Source organism: Pleurodeles waltl, chromosome 6, assembly GCF_031143425.1.
Source record: "Pleurodeles waltl isolate 20211129_DDA chromosome 6, aPleWal1.hap1.20221129, whole genome shotgun sequence".
NCBI lineage: Eukaryota > Metazoa > Chordata > Amphibia > Caudata > Salamandridae > Pleurodeles > Pleurodeles waltl.
The window spans coordinates 967,467,172-967,490,222 of NC_090445.1; the positions used below are offsets into that span (position 1 = coordinate 967,467,172).

At 44.4% G+C, this 23,051-nt stretch overlaps 1 protein-coding gene across 3 annotated transcripts in view; it reads right to left on the minus strand.

The window, feature by feature from the left end:
• The window catches only part of IDE (insulin degrading enzyme), a 754,741-nt gene that overhangs the window by 75,244 nt on the left and 656,446 nt on the right, over positions 1 to 23,051 (minus strand). For all 3 annotated transcript variants that reach the window (XM_069239810.1, XM_069239807.1, XM_069239808.1), the window contains 2 exons: positions 2,450 to 2,511; positions 842 to 914 (listed from right to left, as the gene is read on the minus strand). In XM_069239810.1, the coding sequence (XP_069095911.1) occupies positions 842 to 914; positions 2,450 to 2,511 (135 nt within the window). The remainder of the gene's footprint in view (positions 1 to 841; positions 915 to 2,449; positions 2,512 to 23,051) is intronic.

Below are 23,051 nucleotides of genomic sequence, written 5' to 3' on the forward strand. Positions count from 1 at the left end.
GTCAACTGTTGATAGAAGAAGCAAATGCTAACAAGAGAAGAGTTCTGGTGGCTTCAAAAGGCGAGTACTTTAAGGAAGACTTTTCAAGGTAGAGTCAAGATACATCATATCCATCAAAGTAACAGGATTTTAAGATTAAACGTGCAGACACTTAGATTCCTGTCACAAGCTGTGAACAAACTGAAACAAGCATGTTAGCATTAGTACCGTGATCACTTTCTGCCATGTTTTTAGATGGCTTTATTGCACTTTTAAGATCTATTTTTTTCCTTTCTACAGTAATTCCGAGGCAATGAATTTTATTAACTAAGTATATATAATACAATTCTGAAATTTAAGAGGATTTCACATTTTGCAATTTCAGTTTTATCTTTTATTTTTGCACACAATACCGTAACAACGAAATATAACTTTTTCAAAATAACTACCATAGCAAGGAAATCAAAATATCACTTAACAATGAAAAAAGGGGGGAAGATTGTCCCACAGTGCAAAGTAATGGAAATACAAATATAGACCTGAGAAATATAGAACATATATTTTTATCTTACGTGTGAGTAGGTGGTTTATCTTCATTTTTACAAGGTTTGCCAACGTGTGTTAATATATGTATTGCTGCTGGAAAGTAATGCATGGTAGGTTGCACCACTTAAATGTTTTACTTTAGTACAAAATGGGCTAGGAAAACCCTGAAAGTGAATACATTGACTGCTTTTTTTCCGCTTCACAGGGAATTTGGTCCTGCTATGTTCATTATTTTCAATTCTTGTGACCAGCAATTGTTTTACCCCAAGCAAGGATAAAGAACAAATGCTAATGATTGGTTTCCAAATATACTCACATGAATCCATCTCTCTTGACAGGACATGAACTGAAACTTTGTGTCTTCTGGGAGCATCTACCGCCAAAAGTTCCTGTAGAGTAAACACATGAAGGATTACCTAACCAACAAGCACAACTGTAACAAGGGCTATAACACACTCAGTTTCTGCAGTGACTGGTTAAACAGTAGGTCTGACCTACCATTAGTTGTTTTATTTATGTTTCCCTATTTAACTGGTGACTGCCTTATTTCAATTAGGGTACGTTTTTAGTGCACTTAAGTAGCTATGTACACTAAAACATTAGCATTACCACATCTGCAGTTCCGTAGGCTTATAAGCTTCATTGGGAAATCCTATTCTTTTTTCTACTGCTTTGACACATGACCTTTCCGAATGTATCAGGTAAAAAACAAACATGCAGAAAAGACTGTTTCTTCTTTATTTGTATGTTTTAAAACAAAAGAAATGTTTATTTTTCAGTAGCACCTAGTAATCATAGCAACAGGTGACATATGACAGATGTGATATATACTTGAAGGATACATCAATCTCCAATGAGAATAAATGCACAGCTTATACAGCTCTTAAAAACTTGATTAAAGGCATCACAGCAGTAGAGCTCAAAAGCAGGCTGTTATGGGGATCAACATAAAAGGTGGATCTTAACTGCCTTCCTAAACAAATTATGATTTTACAAGTAGTGAAGACGAAAGGGGAGAATGTTCCAAAGAAAATGGACATGAGCAGAACCCACTCATCCTTCCTATTTGACTAACAAAACACCTAACAGTAAGAATGGGACTTGAGCTGGAACTTTGAGATCACTTAAGACTGCAAAGAGGCCCCATTTTCTTAATAAAGATGGAATCAGACTTATAAAAGGCATTGTGACAATAGCGGAGCTCCTTGAATTGAATTTGCCTTGAGACACGGAGCCAGTGCGGGCTCACCAGGAATCAAAGACCGGTAAAGTTTCTGAAAATTGTGGACAAGCCTCACAGCCATGAAAAACAAAGTCTAGGAATAAAAGCGGACTAGATAACATGCATTAATTAGTATAATCTAATATGGAACTGATAGCAACAATAACAACCAAAGCTTTCAAAAGTGAAGGAATCTATACGGAGACTTTTCTTCTGGATACTCATCTGAGAGAAACAGACCGGTGACTGAAACAAAAGTCTTTATCAAAATAAAATCCAAGACATTTAACCTTTCAAACTGGACTATGACAGCCTCCCTATCAATTTAAGATTTTTTTCTCTGCCCGTTAATACTCTTTTACATTTAGTAACAGTAAGTCCAACATGAGTGTTGTAACTTTCAACATGTGAAGTAGAAGAAACAACCATTCTATGCACATTATCTTAATAGGTGTGCCCTTTCCTTCATCATTTAAACTACAATAAATATGGTTACGCACAATTCATTTTCTGGCATTTCAAATCAAATACCATACCTGTGTTGCCATATATAAATGACAAACAATCTATAGCTATGCATTCCTCTTCCATTGAATCACAGAGAAGCTTCAGTATTTTTAATCCATCTCCTAGATACTGGTAAAAACAAATTTATTTTTCAGATTACAAATGAATAGAAAGCAATGAACGAATTTAACATACCTTGTAGAAGTGCATGATATCGTCCTTGGTCAGCGTTTTTAAATATGCTACTTCAATATTATCTAGTAATAACAAAAAACACACATTTAGAAACAGCAGACATAACATTCTGATTTGTCAATAACTGATTTATACGAGCAGGAGAGTTGCTATATATATTTTTCTTCCTTGGAGGATTTATACAGATTAAAGACTACTTTACAATATATTGTGATTTTGTTGGTGCCTTGGGCACACCTCAGTATCACTGTAGTAAAGGTTTCAGGCTCAGCTTTTCATGAATTAACTAAATATTAATATTTTGGTAGACACTGAAATCAGCTACTGTCCCAGTACAAGAAAAGGAGCTTGGGTATTTCCAACAGACAAGTATTTTGCACCATCAATATGTGCTGTACAAATTTTTTGAAGACTGTTAGAAAAAGATAAAAAAGATCACGACAAAACAGAAAACACCTATCAAAATACATAACCTTTTTTTGTAGAAAGTGAAAACAAGGCTAAATGACGTGGTGACCCCAAGTGAAATTCTAAAATGAATGAAAAGGCAACATCCAAATATGGTTTTATAGGCAGAATGGGAGTCACAAAGAAAAAAACCCTCAGAACCAGGAGACAGGGTTGGGTGCAAATAAAATCGAATGGACTGCCACCCTAGGCTATTTATAGAAGACCAAACGTGCATATAACCAACCAATGATAGAAAAGTAAATACATCAATTAATTGTTCAAGCCTGGGCAAAAAACCCTTTTCTCTCCTATAATAAATAAGGGCATTGGTTAGAAATTATTTTCACTAATATAAATATTCATACAAATAACACAAGAACAAAATTAGAAGAACAAAAAAAGATTAATTCACACAGAATGTCGCACCATCAAAAAAACTACTCAGACTTGAGCAGTTTTTTGATTATGTGTCATCTTACGTAAAATTATATCCATCAAGCACACCCAGTAGTGCCATCTCAGGGGTTAAGGGCATGGAGGTGCCAAGGACGCCAACAAGGTAGTGCCAACCCAGGACCAGTATGATGCAATGCACGGGCACAACCACACCATATGGAAGAAATCAGCTTCGGAGGATTAGTAGCGGGGAAAGCTGGGATCTGAAATTATCTGAGCATGGCCCAGCCTCTGGAGAGGCATACAGGTTTGGTTGAGATAATTCAATTGGATCAGCCGTAATGGGGTCGATAACACCAGCTCTTTGGGAGCCATAAAAGGCCTCCTGCCAGTCACCCTCATACAGTTCCCTAAGCCAGACCTCCCATTTCAGATGCAATGAGCCTAGAGATCCGGGGCCATTGCTCAGCAGGGAACGATAAGTTGGAAAGTCCTCCTTTAACCAACTCCCCAAACATCAGTCAAGCTTCGAGAAGATTTAAGCCTGGAAGGTCGTGCAGTTCCTTGCTGTAGGAGTCAAGGGCATGGGGCACCAGTAGGTATTAGTGGAATTGGGTAGTAGATAGAGAAAATTGTGTCTGGAGTTCGGCAAAAGAGTATGTGACGGTCCCTTTCCAAATGTCTGCCAATGAGGAAATACCATTGAGATCTAAAGGGTAGAATCCCGCAAGTTGGGCCATCTGCTCCACAAGGAAGTTTGCTGTGTTAGACTTCTGTTCCAGCCCTTGAATCTAAGGGGAACCGCCACAAAAAGAAGATCACCCTGGTAACCTCTGGTAGAGTAAGGGGAAGCAGAGACACATACATTGCCCCAATCAGACCCAGGCCACTAAGCTCCAACTGTTACCCCGGCTTGTTCCATCCGCCCGACAATCAATTGTTGATAACAAGAAGGAAGTGGGACGCTCAGTAATATAGACAAACGTCCACTTCCCCAATCCCTCCCTCCTACACTAAACAATGGCATGTACCCTGAGCTATTTGGGATGGGCGCCTGTGCCAGGGGAAGGTGCGGAGGAGTGATGCCACCTTTGTGAACTACGTATTTTGGAATGTAGAGTGGGAAATTCTGTAGTATATAGAGAAAACAGGACAGTATCATCTTTATTATCAATGCAACTCTACCGAGGAGGTTCAAGGGGAGGTTGCGCCATGCAGTTAGGCTAACCTTTAGGCTCTTCAAGAGGGGTGTCAAATTAAGGGCCCAAGTAAGTTCTGGTAAAGTCGCCACATGTATGGCCAAGTATTTAAAAATGAGCCAACGGAGTGCCTTCCAGTTGGTCGAACAAAAAGTGATTTTGCTACATCAGGGTGCAAGCCGGAGGCCTCTTAAAAAAGGCAAAGGAGTCAGAGGGTTCAAGGACCTGAAATTGCCAAGCTTGCAAGGTAAAGGAAGACGTTGTCTACGTATAATGCAATTCTATCCTCAAAGTCGCTCCTCCAGCGTCACAAGGTGCTCCCAAAGTTGAAAACACAACATGGTACATATATTTGTGGCATGTCCCCTAAAACACTGCTTGTAATATCTGTAAGTCACCCCTACAGCAGGTCTTCTGCCCTAAGGCAGGGTGCATTATATTACAAGTGCGGGCATACATGCATGAGCAAATATGCCCCTACTATGTCTTTGCCGATTCTTAGCCGTAGTAAGTGTACAGGGAAGCCATTTAAAATACATGTGCTGGACACTGGTCTCTACGAGTTCCCCAGCTACATGATGGCTTCTCTGAACCTAGGAATGTTTGGTATCAAACATTTTATATTAATAAACCCTCAATGTTCCCAGTGATTGATTATTACATGCACCCAGAGGGCACCTTAAAGGTACCCCCTGAAAAACATACCAACTGCTGGTGAGCTCAATGAACAGTTCTGGCCAGCCTGCCACCAACAGACGAGAAACTGACCACCAAGGGAGATAGCCTCCGCTCTAGAGAGGTTAGAAACAAAAGCCTGTGAAGTCTGGGGTGTTACCCACACCTCCCCATAGGCTGACTTGCGTTCCAAGGCAGGAGCTTCAAAGAAGCCCACTGCCTTTGATATACGGAAATTACCTTCCTAGAAGATGATGCAAACTGTCCTGCCCAAGGGCCCATTTGGCACCTGGACTGGTTGGAAAACTAGCTATGCAGGAGGCGTGAGACACTTCCAGACTGGGACCACTACCAGGGTGGCCAGCCTTCAAAGAAGCCCACTGCCTTTGATATGTGGAAATGGCCTTCCTCAGAGGAAGATACCAACTCTCCTGCCCAAGGGCCCATCTGGCACCTGGACAGACGGGAAACTAGCTATGCAGGAGGAGTGACACACTTCCAGACTGTGGCCAGGGTGGCCAGCCTGAAGTGGACACAACTTAGGAAATTCCACCATCTTGCATGTGGTAGAAATTAGGAACTCTGAACAGGGTGATGCCCACTCCCTACAAGAATTGGTTATCTAGGGGGTGTAGTGACCCCAAGGGTAAGTACCCCTTTGGCTACTCCCCTTTACTCCGCTTAATGCTAGCTAAAATGAGTATTTAAGGGACACCCCGTTAACAGATCCTCAGATCTTTGCTGGACACAAAAGAAGGAGCAGACAAGAAGACTGCTCGACTTGAAATCAGAGGACCATGACTAACGTGGCGCCAACCCTGCCTGTTGCACCCAGCCCTCGAAGAGTAACTGACTTGTCCTGCTGCTGCAGCCTCCAAGAATCAGGAAGAGCTGCCAGTGCTTCGCTAATTACCAGGAGGATCTTCCTTGGAGTAGAGGAGCTGCTACCCTGCATCTGCAGGCATCCAAGAAAGCCCTGAGAGGACTGGGACTGCCAGTAACCCGGTGGCAGATATCACCACTGCACCAGAGCTGCCAAAGCCCATGTTGATGGGGGCCAACAGTGTCAGTGAGGTCCTCAGGCCCTCCAGAAAAGAATCCCACCTTGTGCTTGCTCACTGGGAACCTCCGGATGGCGTCTGCAGACTGTTTCTGCAGACCGTCCCCCACAACCGCAAGTGACCAGGTGGCAAAGACCTAACGTCCTAGGACATCGCTGCAACCATACACCCCAGACCCAGGAGAAGCGAGACAAAGGTGTACCCACGTATCCCCACCTTGTGAGACCTGAGCCCTTTTGTTGGCTTGTTCAGAGTAGACCGGCCACCCCCCCCCCCCCCCCTCCTCCAGGCCATGCCTGCAGAAGGTTTCTGCAGGCCCCCTTTGCAACAGTTAGGAACTGCAGTGCTGAACCATACACCAGAAGACAACTGAATCCGCACCCTTCAGCTTGAGGAGGAGTGGACTGACTGTGTCCCCCCCACGTGGTTAAGGACCTCAAGAGTCGAGCCCCCCATGCGTTCCCCTAGAATGTCCTTCCAGTCCCATCCCACCATCTACTTTGTAACCGGACCAATCCCCATAGATTTGAGTGGAAGAGCTCCAGAAGGTGACCTGTTGGTGTGGCCCTGGACCTTGCCCCAAAACTCCCTTACCCGCTACCTGGATTGCCTTCTTTGTTTTTCTCTATAGGATTGCATTGCAGCTTTCTGAAAAATATATGTATACTTTTAAAAACTTTCCACGTTTTTGTTCAGCTGCTAGAGTTGAGGCAGGCATAACCCTCCTTAAAAAGCATAGGGCAACAGCCTCTGAACTTCAACTTTTTAAAGTCTTGCTAGCAGCCAATGTTGCGAAGGTCACATGTACAGCTCCCACTTTGCTAATCTCTCTAGGGTGTTTTCTGCATGGTAACTTGACAGTTACTCATCATGCAATGACATGTAATCGAGATGTGCCTGGCCAACAGTGAAAATACCAGTATACATCACATTCACCTCTAGTAGCATCGACAAAACACTTGCCCATCAAGTAGGAACACACTGTCCACTCTAATGAAACTTGTGTACAAAACGTTTTGATACTTCCACTCCATCATTAAACAACATAAAAATGTCTTACATATGGTCATGGAGGTGCAAGGCATCAAACTTTGTCATATCTCAAAGTGTGTTAATGTATCTCATGTAGAGACAAGAGAGGATTAAATGCTCCTACAGCATAGATGTCTGAATTAACAACTTCATGCCTTTGAGCAGCAGGTCTTTTTCACACCCTATCGGGAGGGAGAGAGAGAGAAAGAGAACAAGAAACCTGTAAAAACATGTACTAGCAGTTGGTATAAACCACCCTTACTTGAACAGGCCAATGCTTTTTGGTGGCCTGGTTAGGCACCAAAATTGTGCAATAATGCTCATTCAACATAGCCAAGAAAGGCTTCCATTACTGAGAGCAGGATCAGATTGCTTATCAGTTGTTTTTAGAATTTCTGTCAGCATATCTTTACTTCGGTAAAACAAAGTTGGATATCCTTAACTGTCAGTATCGTTTTCAAAACTGTAGCATAATAGTGCTTTTCAGAACAACTCACACAAGAGACAGCAGATATTTTAGGTAATGTGCAGATTACTGGTGTTATTATGTTTCGCAGAAGTCAGTATCTATAATTAGAAATAGCTGACAACCTCAGAATCATCATCCTCATGTCAACCCTATTTTGAACTACAGAATGGTTTCAGTTATTGAAGATATTCATCTCTAGCAACCTTCATTGTTAATGTAATTAGAAAAAAAGTAATAGCTTATTTTCTTCCTTCCAAAATAGAGTCTGAAAGGGGCAAAGTGCAGGCAGATTGCAAAAGTGGAGTTGGAAGCAAAAAAATAACGGGCTAAACATTTTAGCCTCAAACTTCAATGACACCAAAACATGGGCCAAGGGATAAAGAGATTGAGCTTTGCTCCAAAACAGATGCAACATTCGGTGGAGTATCAAGGCATGGATTTTAAAGAGATGCCACGTTTAACAACCCTTTCAAACTCCTTATTAAAGGGCCCCTTCTGACCATATTCAGTGTAGGAAAGAAAAGATGCCTCCGGTCTGAAATTCTCAAAACCCAGTTTCAGTTCATCATATGAAGAGGGGGAAGACTTGAGAGGTTCCAAAGACGGCATCTTTCAAAGTCATGACCCCATTCTGGACCAATGATCTGTGAACAAGATTTGTTTGTTGAATCACTGAGATTCTTTTTTCCAGTCTGACTACGTCTCTTGGCAGTTAAGGGCTAAACAGTTTTTCACTTCCCTTTTTCCATAACAGCGGTGGGGTGTAGTTGGCAATCAAAGATTCCAATCAAAGATTCCAAGTTGTGTCGAAGACACAGGTACTGAATAGACTGCTCAACCAACATCCTTCATTAGTATGTGCTACAGTGTATGAAACCCAAGAGTGTGGCCGTACCACTGCATTAAAGGACATGGATACAAATGTGGATTTGTAAATCCCTTATAACAAATTTGGAAGTGAACTATGCTACGAGGTGGGTGAAGCTGGTCTAGCACCAATCTGTTAGTCATGAAAAATATTCTTGATCTGGTGTGATAACTGCATGTATTTCTAGATTATGAACCTGCAGGAGGAAACAGACATTTGAATCTTATATCGATGTTTATGGTATTACAGGTAAACCTCGATTAGGCAATATAAAACATTTAACATGAATATACATTTACAAAACGTTAAGTGATGCCAGAACTGAAAACATTCCTATTTTCCCATGCTTACAATTAATTCTAATCAATAGTATTTTTCTGCATCGCCTACTCTTAACTTCATGTTTTACTTTTGTGTCCATAGAGTAAATGTTAGCAGTTTTCCAGCCTCACAGAGACCAATACCAACGGATACTCATCTAATCAGTTAACATACCAAACAATAATAACCTTACGTCAGACATTCATACACAAAACTGTACAAAAAGAAATCGCATTCACAAGACAAACAGGACAGAAAATGAGCAGTTTTCTAATTGTTCTAATGCTATCTATTAACAATCAAGATCAGAGAACATTCTACGCTCAATAGTTTGAGACCCAGGAATACAGCATGTTGCCCAGTCCATACAAGAGGAAAATAATAAGAACCATCCCTGCTCCCTTAGGTAGTTACTTGGGAATGCAGCAGAGTAAGCACCAGTGGCCGAGATCTAATTATTCAGTCACCTTTTTTCATCCTCAGTTTGATGACCTAATAGTGACAAATATGCTCTGCGTGTTCTGTGGTCCCTGTGGCATTGCAATAGTGTTATACCTCACTAATGAGGCCTAAATATGCTGAAACTAATGGGAATTGCTAGAGTTCCCACCTGGATGGAACCTGGTCAGACAATTAGGAATGGAGTGTTCCTACCAGATAAGGGCTAAGGCTGATTTTAATCAGGTTGGCCTCCGTCTAGAGCGGCATACTGGGCAAACAAACAGGATGGACTGGAATGTGGCATGTGTAATTACCAATGGCTGACATTAATTCAAACATTTCACCTATCAACTTTTTGTTTGTCCTTGGAATACCTAACATTCCAAACGGATTAACTCTGCGCAACAACATAACTGGAATTTCATAAACAAGCGAACTACTGCTGCCTTGATGCTACTACTCTTCTTGGAATGCAAATGACAATTTGGCCAATTACGTTCTTGCATCAAACCAACCTAAACTTACATACTCAGTGCTAAACATATATCAGGACATTTTTTATTTATAAATTACAGGACATGTCAATGCCAATATTTTACAGCTAAATATGAAATAACTCAGCTTTTTCCCAAAGGCCTTATTTGTATAGATAAATGTTAATATCTGAGAGTTTAGGTTCAATCGTAAGACTCATAATGCATGTCCTTTTAAGTCTTGTGGAAATAGAAATGTCTACAGTATCTCCATCTTGCGGACAGACTCCCATCTTGTGCAAAAAATATATGTGATACAGAAATACACACCAGTAAAATGTTCTGAAACTAGAGTTTCAGTACATGCGATAGTCACAGGTTAGGGGTCGTGCAGTTTGGTAAAAAGAACACAAACAGGTCTAAGAAATAACCTATTGACCTTTGTACTCCGCTGAGGATATATATGCCCTCGAGGGAAGTTCAGGCATATCTGAATAACTGACACCCTCGGTATAAACAGGATGGTGTGACTTTGATGATCAGCAGATGTGCTTGTGGTGAGGAATTGACTGTCAGGGAGCAAACCATTGTATTTCAAATCTATATAAGTTATGCACAGTCAGATATGCCTTAAGACTTGCCAAATGTGTCTTTGCATGCAACACTTCAGCAGGGTTCCTGGTTGTAATTAACAGTGATCCTAAGAAACCAATACGAAGACTGGAGTGGTTTTTGATGGGCAGAGCGAAATAAAAGTCCACATTTTGACATTGGCGAGCCTTAGGCAGGAGAATTCTTGCGGGCAGCCTGCTGGACATCGGGGTCAAACCCCCCCCCCTTGTCGATTAAAGAGCACTCAAACAGGTAAGCAGATACCAGTGTTTGTACAAAATCTGCCTTCGAAAGTGGGGAGTAGATCCTCATAGTTTAGGAAGACAGGTGTGCCCATGACATTCTGAATAAATTTATGCCCCTAAAAGTATTTCCCTTTTGAGCTTCTTAGAAGGTGCATAAGGCACAACATGAACATTTTTGTAGGGTGGACTACTGATTAGTCAGACGTGACTAAGAATGTCAAAGCGTCTGTAATGCATTATCTGGTAGAGACTATCTAGCTGCAGATTCTTTACCTTAGAATTTCCTGGCATCTGCTTGGAATCCCGAAGTTTTGCTGAGCAATACCCTTGCACGGGCTGTTGGGTAGCATCATTCGGATCTGCGTGGCATCGTTGGAGACGTCTGTGATGTCACGGTCATCTATAACGGCACCACCGAGGCATGAGTACGTCAGTTTCTTTTCCACTAACTTCCACGCCAGAAGCGCAGAGCCATGAAAAGAATTAAAAGTTTGTGCAAAAACTAGGGCCTGAAAGGGGCAATCCCTGACCCTATCAGACAAGTCCACAGAGCAGGGAGGCATGGGTGGGTATAAGGAATCTGCAGTTAGATAGAGCCTCTACCAGATAATGTGTTACCAAAGGTAAGTAACTTCGTCATCTGATAGAGACTTCTAGCTGCAGATTCCCTTACATTAGAATATATACTCAAGCCATAAACTCCTGGTGGTGGGCTGCGGACAGATCTCTTAGTACTAGAAAGTCCTGTAGGACCGGACAGGCAAAATGCCCATCTCTACAGACCTGATTGTCCAGGCAGGAGTGTCTGCAAACACTGCTGCCTGACAGATGTTCAGGGCTGGAACACATCATGCTAGCGCAATTGTAGCAGCTTTGCCCCTGGTGGAATGAGCTCTCAAGCCCTCAGGAGGCTGCTTCTGGCCAGTGCGTAATAGATCTTAATGCAGATAACAAGCCAGTGTGAAAAACTTTGTTTCTGCACTGCCCGACCTTTCTTTGCTCTCACGTACCCCACAAACAGTTGGCCATCTACCCGGAACTCATTTGTGCAATCCAGGTAGAACGACTACGCTCTTTTTGGGTCCAGCTGGTGGTGTAGCTCCTCTCCTTTATAGGGATGCGTTGGAGCGAAGAAGGTGGGCAAGGTGATGTTTTGACCAAGTGAAATGGGCTTACCACCCTGGGAGGAGAGAGGCACGAGTTCTGAGTCCCACCTTGTCTTGGAACCTGATGAGAGCTTGCATCTCACTCACCCTACTGGCAGATGTTATTGCCACTAAGAAGGCTGTTTTGACGGAGAGCAGCCGAAGGGGACAGTTGTGTAAATGCTCAAAGGGAGCACACTTGAGATATGTGAGCACTAGATTAAAGTCCCACTGAGGCATAACAAAGGGCATAGAGGGAAACATATATACATGCCCTTTTAGAAATCTATGTACAATACGTGAATTGAATAATGAAGGCTGATCAGGCAACCGAAGGAACACCAATAGGGTGGAAAGATAGCCTTTGAGAGTGCTCAAGGCAGAACCCTGCTGAGAAAGGGATAAGATAAAGAGAAGGATGTCAGAGAGAGAAGCAGAAAGAGGATCAATAGATCTCTCTGTACAGTAATTTACAGATCATTTCCAACAGAAGGCGTGTACTGTCTTAGTGGAGGGACACCGGGCTGCCAAAAAAACTTTACAGACTTCGGAAGGAAGGTCGAAGGCTGTCAACTGTCGCTGCTCAATCTCCATGCATGAAGGCGCAGAGTTGAAAGGTTTGGGTGAAGACCTTCCCCTGCTGTTGTGACAGATCTTCCCGAAGGGGCAGCCTGATCAGAGGATCAATGCTCATTTTCAGAAGCTCTGGATACCAGACTCTCCATGCCCAGCCTGGAGATACCAGAATTACTTGGGCCCGGTCGTTCTTGATCTTCTTGAGAACCTCAGCAGAAGTGTTATGGGCGGAAAGGCGTACAGGAGGCATGAACTCCACTCACGACGATAAGCGTCACAGAGCAAGTGACAACTTGGAAACTCCAACGTGCAATACTGATGATATTTTGTGTTCTCTGCAGAGGCAAACAGATCTAATTAAGGCTCTCCTCACTGCTGAAACAGTCCTTATGTCACTTCCAGATGGAGACACCACCTGTAATCTACTAGGCATCAATGGCTGAGGTCGTCTGCCCTGGCATTCAGAGAACATACCAGGTGTTGAACCATCAGGGTTATGCCCTGCTGTTCCAGCCATGTCCAGAGACGCAGGGCCTTTTGACTAAGGGTCTATGACCTCACACCACCCTGCTTTGTGCAGAACCACATTGTGGAGGTATAGTCTGTGAACACCTGCATCATCTTCCCTTTTATCACAGAAAGAAATGCTTTCAATACCAGTCGGATCGCCCGAAGCGCCAGCAAGTTGATATTGAGTCCAGATTCTGCCAGAGACCTCTCATCTCCACCTCTCAAGATGGCCACCCCAACCCAGAAGTGATGCATCTGTTACTGCTGTGAGATCTGGTTGGAGAAGGGAGAGGAGTCTGCCTCTGACCCATTCACAGTTCACTAACCACCACTGCAGATCTTTTGCAGTTCCCTCCAAGATCTGAACCGTGTCAGTGAGATTCTCCTGAGGCTGTGTCCATTGGAACTTCAGGTCCCACCTGCAGAGCCCTTCTATGCCATCTAGCATATTTGACTAACAAGACGCAGGAGGCCATGAGGCCAAACAGCCTCAGAGTCTGTCTCACTGAAATCCAGGATAGAGGCCAAAATATCAGTATCATAACCTGAATATCTTGGACTCGCTGCTCTGAGTGTAAGCCTGAAACTGCACTGTGTCCAGAACAGCTCAGATGAAAGGGAGCTTCTGAGAGAGACTCCAGTATGACTTCAGCACATTTATAGTGAACCCCAGTGAATGCAGGAGGTTCGCCGTAGTCTGAGGGTGGGTGACGACAGCCTGGGGCAAAGGAGCCCTCAATAGCCAGTCATCGAGGTAGGGGAAGACAAACCCCTAACCTACCACCGCCATCACTTTAGTGAACACTCGAGGGCCACTGGTTAGACCGAAGGGGAGCATGGTAAACTGAAAGTGCTCATGGCCCACCTTGAACTGCAAGTAGATAACCAACGCCTAAGGACTCACTGCACCTGCAGCCCACAGGCCTTGGAGAAATCGACACCCGGTGCAGCGACGATCAACAGGCGGCGGTCTTCCGTGTCTGACCGGTGGTGTGCCCGAGACACCCCCTCCCCTGAACCTCACCTGCAGTGCCTGAGTGACCCTCGGGTCCCCTCAGAGTTCCATTGGAAACCTGAAGCCCTATTTGCACCTGGCCGTCCCAGTGCCGTTGAGGGTGTGGAATTAGTGCCTACTTAGGGCCCCTCCAGTGCTCCTCTAATCCCCCCCCCAGTCTACCCTCTAAGCCACAGGTACTTACCTGCTGGTAGACCGAATTCCGAGTACCCCCTGTCTTTATAGGGGCCCACATTAATTTGGCTCCTCTTTGACCTCTGCACTCAACCAGACCTGTGTTGCTGGTGGTGGGTGTTTGGGGTTAACTGGAACCCCTAACGGTGGACTACCTATACCCAACAGACTGGAACTGTGAGTCGTGTACTTACCTTTAAAACTGTACTTTATTTTCTTACCCCCAGGAACTGATCTGAAAAATGCACTGTGTCCACTTTTGAAATAGATATTCTTTGTTACTTAAAAACTGTTTTCTTTGCTTAAGTGAAACAAAGTTACATTGATATCTGTGTTGAGTACTTACCTGCAACAGTATTTATTTTTGAACTGAATCTTGTGGTTCTACTAATAAAGTAACAAAATAATATTTTTCTATATAAAAACCTACTGACCTGGAGTTAAGTCATTTAGTGTGTTTCTCTTCTATTGCTTGTGTGTGTACAAGAAATGCTTAACACTATCCTCTCATAAGCCCAACTGCTCGACCACACTACCACATATAGAGCATTAGTATTATCTATTATTGCCTATGTCAAGCCTCTTGGGGAACCCCTGGACTCTGTGCACACTATATTTCATTTTGACATAGTACATTCAGAGCAAGCTTCCTACAGCTTCTTTAAAGGGTAGCATCGGTTCTGATGTAGAAACCCCAAGCTGAAGCACCTCAGTCAGGTTAGTCCTGACCGCAACAGTAGGCAGATCTAGGTCCAGGACCTCAGCTGCCCTACCCATCACCATAGCATACGATGCTCCCTCCTCCAAAGCAACCATAGGAGGTGAGAGCATGCCAGGATCGGGAGAGGTGTCCAGTCCACTTGCTTCTCCTAACTCCTCATACCGGTCCATTTGCTCCAACTGAGACTCCAGAGGGTCCTGAGACCCCTCCCATTACTCACCAATGCCTGGCTGATCATAGAAGACTCCGGCAATGATCTGATACCTGTTGGCACTGGAATCAGCAGCATACAATACCGTTCCAGCTCATTGGGTATTAGAACGGGGCTCGCGCTACTGGTGGGCGCTGGTGGTGTGTCGACATTGGGAGCAACACCAGAGGAGGCTTACTGTGTGGATGTCGTTCCGGATCCGATAGCGGATCCAAGAGACTGGTGCAGAGGCTGAAGCTGCAGCGTGTAAGCTGATGGGGCTCCTGCCAACTCCCACAGGGCCCAAAAGGCGCGCCAGCCCACTCAAATACGAGACGCATGGCCTTGTAAATCTCTGAGCTGAGTGGGGGTCGTCTTGGCTTCTGGAAAGGGGGGGAGGGAGGGGAGCTCGAAGTCGGCCCTGGCAACAGCTCTGCGGAACCATGCCTGGAATGTCGACATTCCCAACTTGCCTCATTGGCCGACAGGAGAGGTGAAGTTTAAGTCCGCTTAGACTTCTTCTTCTTTTTGTGCCTCTTCCCAGAGTGCCCAGACGACCTTGAGTGGGAAGAAGAGGAATTGGGGCTCCTAGAGCGGTTCCGCAACCTCCTCCTCGACCGGGACCATGACCTTCGAGGAGTCGTGCCATCCGACGTCGACTGCCAGGCCACGGTGAGATTTAGGGACTGCTCCCTCAATGCTTTTGGTTCCATGGCCCGGCAGTCAGAACACGACTGAGTTGTGGTCTCAGTCCAAACACCAGAGACATACCTTATGGGGGGAGGAGACTGGGTTCTGTCACCGACACAGCACAGTGGCAGGCACTGCTTGAAGCCCGTCTTCCTAGATATCATCTTGCACAGACTGAAAGTAAAAAAAGACAGAGGGTAACTCCATTCCATCTGTGCTTTAATCGACGCGGAAGGAAAATAACTGACGTACCCTTGCCTGGGTGGTGCCTTTAGAGGTGACCGTGATGTCACAGACGGCTCCAACGACACCACGCAGATCCAAACGACGCCATCTGATGGAGCACACAAGGGTATTGCTCAGCAAAACCTCTCTAGATTACAAGCTGACACCAGGAAATTCTAAGGTAAGGAATCTGCACCTAGAAGTCTCAATCAGATTAAATAGTTTAGTAGTGGTGTATCCATGCTGGGTCCTGGAGACCAAACAAGACTGAAGTGTCACTAAATACAGGAAAGTGACAATAGTGTAATCGTTTATTATACTGCTTTGTCATATTATGAGATGAAGAGTTGACAATAATATATGTACATTGCTTGTGTTCTGTTATACATTGAAAAGTTATTGTAAGTTATCCATATTGTGTAAACATTTGATCAAAGTAAAATGTCTGACACTCCTTTGCAACATATTATCAAAGCGTTTCAGGGTGATCAAAATAGGATAAAGAAACATTGTAAGGAATGGTATATGAGTAAAAAACATAGTCATTCTCCTTGGCCAGAAGAGGGATCATTTGACACATGTCAATTGGGGCACTTACAAACATATATTTATGGGGCATATAAAGGTGAGAAATTAAAAAAAGAGAATAGTGACCTTAAACATGTGGCAAGCATTTGAACCTGACATGGTAAAGGAACCCTCTGAGTTTAGTTGGCATCCTCCTCCTTATAAGGAAGGTATCAAGCAGCCAAAAGACTACTTAAACAAGCCATTGGGGGAGAGCAAAATTGTTCCAGCTATAACACAAACAAAAAGACTCAGATACTCTTTGCACATTAAAAAATAAATACACAGGGCAAGTCACAGCTAACTTCACTTTGAAACTAGATGAAAGCCAAAGCATCACACCGTCTCGAAGCCAGGACAATGTGTCCTACACAAAAAGAGATGACCCTATGATTTTAGGTAAAACAACAAGACTATTAGCACACCAGACTTCTTCCAACACTCTCCAGAACAAAGTTCCAGAAGTAGAGGGGAAATGAGCCTACCACCACCACATTTAACGTTCAGCCCACCACATAATGAACAGATAAATGAAGAACTATATAGAAAACACCTATTAGAAATAGAAGAGAAAGCAAATATGTCGAGCGAGAGGAACAGCAACATAGATCGATGACGGAGGAAGAAAGGAATATATTAGAGGCCATGACAATACGCATTGATAACGCTAATGCATTATCTCAAGATCTATATGATATAGCCACTGCAGAAAAACGGATACCAACAGAGGTTACCGATAGTGAGTGAAGGGTTGAGTGACGCTTCAAAACACACCAAGAAGTAGAAAAGTTAAAAATATATGGGAAACACAGCAATCCAGGTGTAGTTAAGGGAACAGTACAAGGGCAAATAACAGTTGAACAGAGTAACAGCGAGACAGTAGAAGAATGTGATGAATTAAATATGCAATATTTGGATACCGCTAGGCAGGTTAATATAAATAGATGCTGCAAAATAACAAATAGGAGAAATCTGACACCTAATGAGATATTAATTATATGAGACCAAGACTCCGTTGCAGTCTACCCTTTCTCAATTGATTTGACGGATTACAAAGAGTAGACCGAGCAACTTTCCTTCACCATGGCCTGGAGAAAGTTCCTTCCACCCCAGAGACTTGGCAACAGCCCAAGATTGTAGAGAAGGGGGCGGGCAGCCCTGTAGTTTGGGATTATGAATACATGAGACTCTTTATGCGTATGGCAACAATATGCAGAGAGAGAAAATGGTAGGTATCCCAGAATAATACAACATCAGGTAGGGAAAATACCACAATTCAGACAGCTTCCACTGATACAAAGGGATCCAGGAGCACAAAATGTGACCTATGTGAAATAGCAACACATGGATACAGAGAACCTAAAGAAACAATTACCATTTGCTGAGGGAGCTTCTAAATGGGATAGCTGTCCTCAAAAGGCACTCAGTAGGACAACAACTAGCAACAGCAGACGTGAAGAGCCTCCTTGCAGGTATATCGGGAGATGAGACAGACAATATTTTTCAAGTAGTACCGCGTACCAATGCAGGACTCGTAACCTTGATTATTGGTGGCAGGGAAACGGAAAGCATTTAACAGCATACATTCACTTGTCTGGACAGAATTGAGAAGAAGATATCCAGACGTGACAGATATAGGTGGCATGATGAGCCAAGTTATGGGGAAGAATGAGTCAGTGTTAGAATATATTAAACACATAAGAAAACTATAGACTACTGAAATGGGTTCCCTGGATGCACAAGGGACCAGATTGTTCTTTCACATTGTGAAATACAGGCTGCCTGAGGATCTACAACAGCCATTAGACAGTAGTTGTAGGAAAGTACCCCCTTTTTGGCATGGTCACCCCCACATTTTGCCTGCTGTCAGTGTGTTTTGACTGTGTTCACTGGGATCCTGCTAACCAGGACCCAGTGAGTGTGTTCTCTCCCTCTAACTTTGGTTGCTTAGGACTTTGCAAACCCCACATTTGGCTTACTGGTGCCCCTATATAAGTCTAGTATATGGTACTTAGGTACCCAGGGTTTAGTGGCACCACACATTCCCCATGGGCTGCAGCATGTATCATGCCACCCATGGGAACCCATGCAAAATGTGTCTGCAGGCCTGCCATTGCAGCCTGCGTGAACAGGTGCATACACCCTTTCACGACAGGTCACTGCACTAAGTCACTGTAAGTCACCCCGTATGGCAGGCCCTCCTAGCCCAGAGGGCAGGGTGCAGAGGTACTTGTGTGTGAGGGTACCCTTGCATAAGCAGAGGTGCCCCTACAAACTCCAGTTCCATTACACAGGACTTGTGCGGGGAAGCAGTTTTACCTGTGTACATCTACATAATGGGAACTCCAAATCTGGGCATGTTTGGTATAAAAAATGCTGTAATCATACCCAAATTCTGTTTCCAGTATTGGTTGTATGATTCCATGCACTGTGGGGGCTCCTTAAAGGACACCCAGCATTGCAACTACTAGTCTTCTGGAGTTTTCCGGGCAGCCCGCGCTGCTTTTACCCCTCAGACAGATTTCTGCTCTCCTGCTGCTTGACCAGACCAGGCAGGGGAAGGATTTCCTGTGGGAGAGGGAGGTAACACACTCTTCTTTGGAAATAGGTGTTACATGGCTGGGAGGGGTAGCCTCCCCAAGCCACTGGTATGCTTTGAGGGGCACAGTTGGTGCCCTCCTTTCATAAACTGGTTTGCACCAGCCAAGTGACCCCTGGTCCCTGCTCTGGCGTGAAATTGGACAATGGAAAGGGGAGTGACCACTCCCCTGTCCATCACCACCCCAGGGGTGGTGCCCAAAGCTCCCCCACTTGATTTTGCCATCTTGAATCCAAGGTGGGCGGAGGCCTAAGGGAGCATCTGAATGGCCAAGTCAGGCAGGTAATGTCACAGCCCCATCCGGATAGGTGATCACCCTGCTAGGTTACCAATCCCCCTTCCTGGTCTCCCTCTTGGGTGGGACTTCAGATTCGACTTGCAAGATTCCAGCAGGACTCCGCTGCATTGTTTACTTAATCTTCTGGCCACTGGGACTGCAACTGGACCCTCCATGAACCAGCAATCTGCAACTCCAGCAACTCTGCTTTGCAACATTGTTTCGCCGGATCCTTCCAGCAACTGCAACATTTTCCTGCCTGTGCATCCTCTGAGGGCGACAAGTCTTCAGCCTGCACAAAGAGCAAGAAGGAATCTCACTTAGAGTGAAGGAGTCACTCCCCTGCATCCGCAGGCACCAACTGCAACGACGACTGGCTGCGTGGATCCTCTCTCCTCCGGAACTGCGTGGATCCTGAATTACAGGATGTGGTCTGGAGTGGTCCCCTTGGTCCTCTCTACCACCTGTCCAACTTAGAAGACGGTAAGCCCATGCCTCTCCTTGTAGGAGAGTACCACTGTGCACTGCGACTCTTGCAGCTACAAAGGCTTGTTTGTTCCTCGCCTAAAGGATCTTCAGGTTCCGTGTAGCCCCGGCCCCCAGCACTCTTTCCTGCAAAGCACAGTGTCCTCCCTGCTGCTCCAATGACGTGCAACGCCTCTTCAGATGTGCTGAGTGGGCCTCACTGCGACTCATGTGCCTGCTGCTCGTGGGCTGTCTGTGAGGGCTGCCTCCTCTTCCTGTGATTCTCCCAGCTGCTGAAGGTCACCCTCTTTGGGTTGAGTACCCTGACCCTTGCTGGTCCTCTTCAGCCTTGCAAAACCTTCTTCTTGGACTCTTGCATGTGCCAAGGCTTGTTGGTGATTTTCCAGCACCACTGACAGACTGCATCACGACTACTGACGTGGGACATCACTTGCATCACTTCTGGAATTCCTTTTCTGCTGCTGTACTGCACTGCTGACTTTCTTCATCCACCGTCGACCTGGTCCTGGATCCACAGAAGGGTTGGTAGTGGCTTCTGCCATAGCCAGACACTTCAACTCGAACTGGACTTGCCCCCCTTCTTTAGCAGGTCGTCTTCTGTCAGGATCCACCTTTGGCTTCTTCCAGTCTGTCTGGGTCTTGCACAGCCCTTTCCCAAAGTTCTCCTGTTGGTTTAGAAAAAAAAAAAAAGGTACTTGCCCCTCCTCTTCTGGTCGATGGGGCTCTGGTACTTACCTTGTGGGGTTCTTCGTTTCTACAGCTCCTCTCTTCTGGTTTCACTTCCTTGGGTGAGGGACTGCTTTTCACATTCTACTTACTTAGTATATGGTTTGGTCTCCCCCTAGGGCCTTCATTATTTACTATTGTTTTTACTATTTGCTATTGCTTTCTATGCTAATCACCGACTTCTAATGTGTACATAATAGTGTGTTTACTCACCTCCGAGTGGAGTATTGCATAAACAGTACTTTGGTATTTGTGTTACTACAATAAAGTACCTTTATTCTTATAACACTGTTTAGTTCTTTCATGTGTGTAAGTGATGTGTGACTGAAGTGGTATTGCATAAGCGATGCATGTCTCCTAGATAAGTCTTGGATATTCATCACAGCTACCTCTCGAGAGCCCTGGCTTCCTAGACACTGCCTACGCTTCACTAATAGGGGATACCTGGCATAAGGTGATAACACCATAGGTGCTCACCACACACCAGGCCAGCTTACTATATTGTGGCAATAGATAGTAAACCTTGGGCAGAAATACAGAGCACAATACTGCACCATGCTAGAAAAGGCTGGAGGAGGGAAGAAAACAAAGGATCATTTGAACTGTGTCACAGCCAATTTGGCTGCTCAAAAATTAGAGGCAAACGCAATGAAAGAGCACAATAGGAGCAAATGTAGTCACTCAAGCACCTCCAGTTCAAGTTACAGCACAACTACTACAGATACAGCACAACTACCACAGATACATTCACACCAGCAGTGGTATCAAGGTCCCATGGGTCAGCCTCCCCAACAAATGATGCAAGGATTGCAGCAACAAGGGGGAGGTAGCGGTAGAGGCAATAAAACAAATATGACATTTTATCATTGAAACTAGAAAGGCACCTAATAGCGGATTGTCACTTTAGAAAGGCACAACTGGGGGCAAGGAAGCAATCTTTCCCCTGCACAACAGTACTGGCAAAAGCCTCAAAGTTTTTTGTAAAGTGCAGCACAAATAGCTCCACAACAACCAATGCAAATGATACAACCACAACATAATTATCAGACAGGGGTGGTAACATCCACCCCAGGGCAACACTCAGCACCACAATATATTCAGCAGACACCACTGGAAGCACAAGCTGTACTGCAGCAAATGACGGGGGTTACAATTTTTCAAGCAGGGGCTAATCCATTCTTCACACCATGATGGTCTGCACCTGAGACCCTGATGTGCCCTGTGATAGCAAAAACACTGCATTACAAACAAGAGCCTATAGTGTTGTGTAGCCACTTTAGTTGTAAACTTTATTCACGTTATTTTAGCATTCTAGGCCTGTCGCTGTGCACTTTCACCTGGATATGTTTTATTCACCTCCGCTTTATTATTTTTACAGTAGTCACTTTCATGGTCTTGTTTTATTTTCTTCTGACTGTTTTTGCCTAGGCCAGCACTCTGTTCTCAAACAAGACATTCTTGCTCACTCTGTGCTTCTTTCAAGGCTGTAGAAAGATAGGTTGCCGATGAACGTGGAATACGTTTAGCCTCTGACATTCATAGAAAACACACCTCCTTACGTAGGGACATTTTCTCAGAACATCAGCTGTTTTATTATAAAAACACTTCCCTGTCTCTTACAAGTTAGAGGGAGATTCCAGCCAGATAACCACGAATGTATGCTGATTGGCGAATGCTTCGCTACAGATACTAATGCAGAATTCAGGCCTTTTCTCAGGTATGGGGGATGATGTCCTCCCGAGGGAACCTGAAGGGCAGATTTAGAGCTTAACACACTGTGCTCTATTATAGCCTAGGTAGGAATTAATCTATGGACTCTAGTGACAATATGGTGGCGTTATTTCCATGCTTTACTCTCTTCGTCACAATTCTAATCTTGTTATGTTGTGTCGTCCTGGTTATTGCAGCTCACGCTTTGCTAAACAAGATGCAGTCACTTAATTAAAATCTTATTGAAACATACACTGCCTCTGTTTGTCATTATGTATATGAGACTAATGTAACTGAGAGAAACGGATGTGACCTGAGTGACCACGGCTTCCCTGAGAAACCATTTGTCATGCGCTCGGCTGTCCAATCATCCCTGCCCTTGGGTAGAGATGAGGCACTGCTAGTTAGCCAGAGAAAAACCCAGATTGGAGTGACAGGTGTCACCTGCAGTGGGTCAGACTCAGTCTCCCACACCACAGGTGATTATGCCGCTGGAAACCCAGTAGTCTCATTAGAATAATGAGAGCGTACGCGACAATAGCATTCATTAGTCTATTAGGAGGAAAATATAAAATCTTGATTGATAGAGGGGCAACCAAATTGTGCATTAGACATGGAGGTTTACCACTGTCAGATAAAATAATGACAGCTCAAGTGTTCTCGGGGGGGGGGGGGAAATGATGAGTACCATATACTTGTGAGACTTCAGTTGAGGTATGGGATTCTGTAGTTTCAGAGCCATATGCACC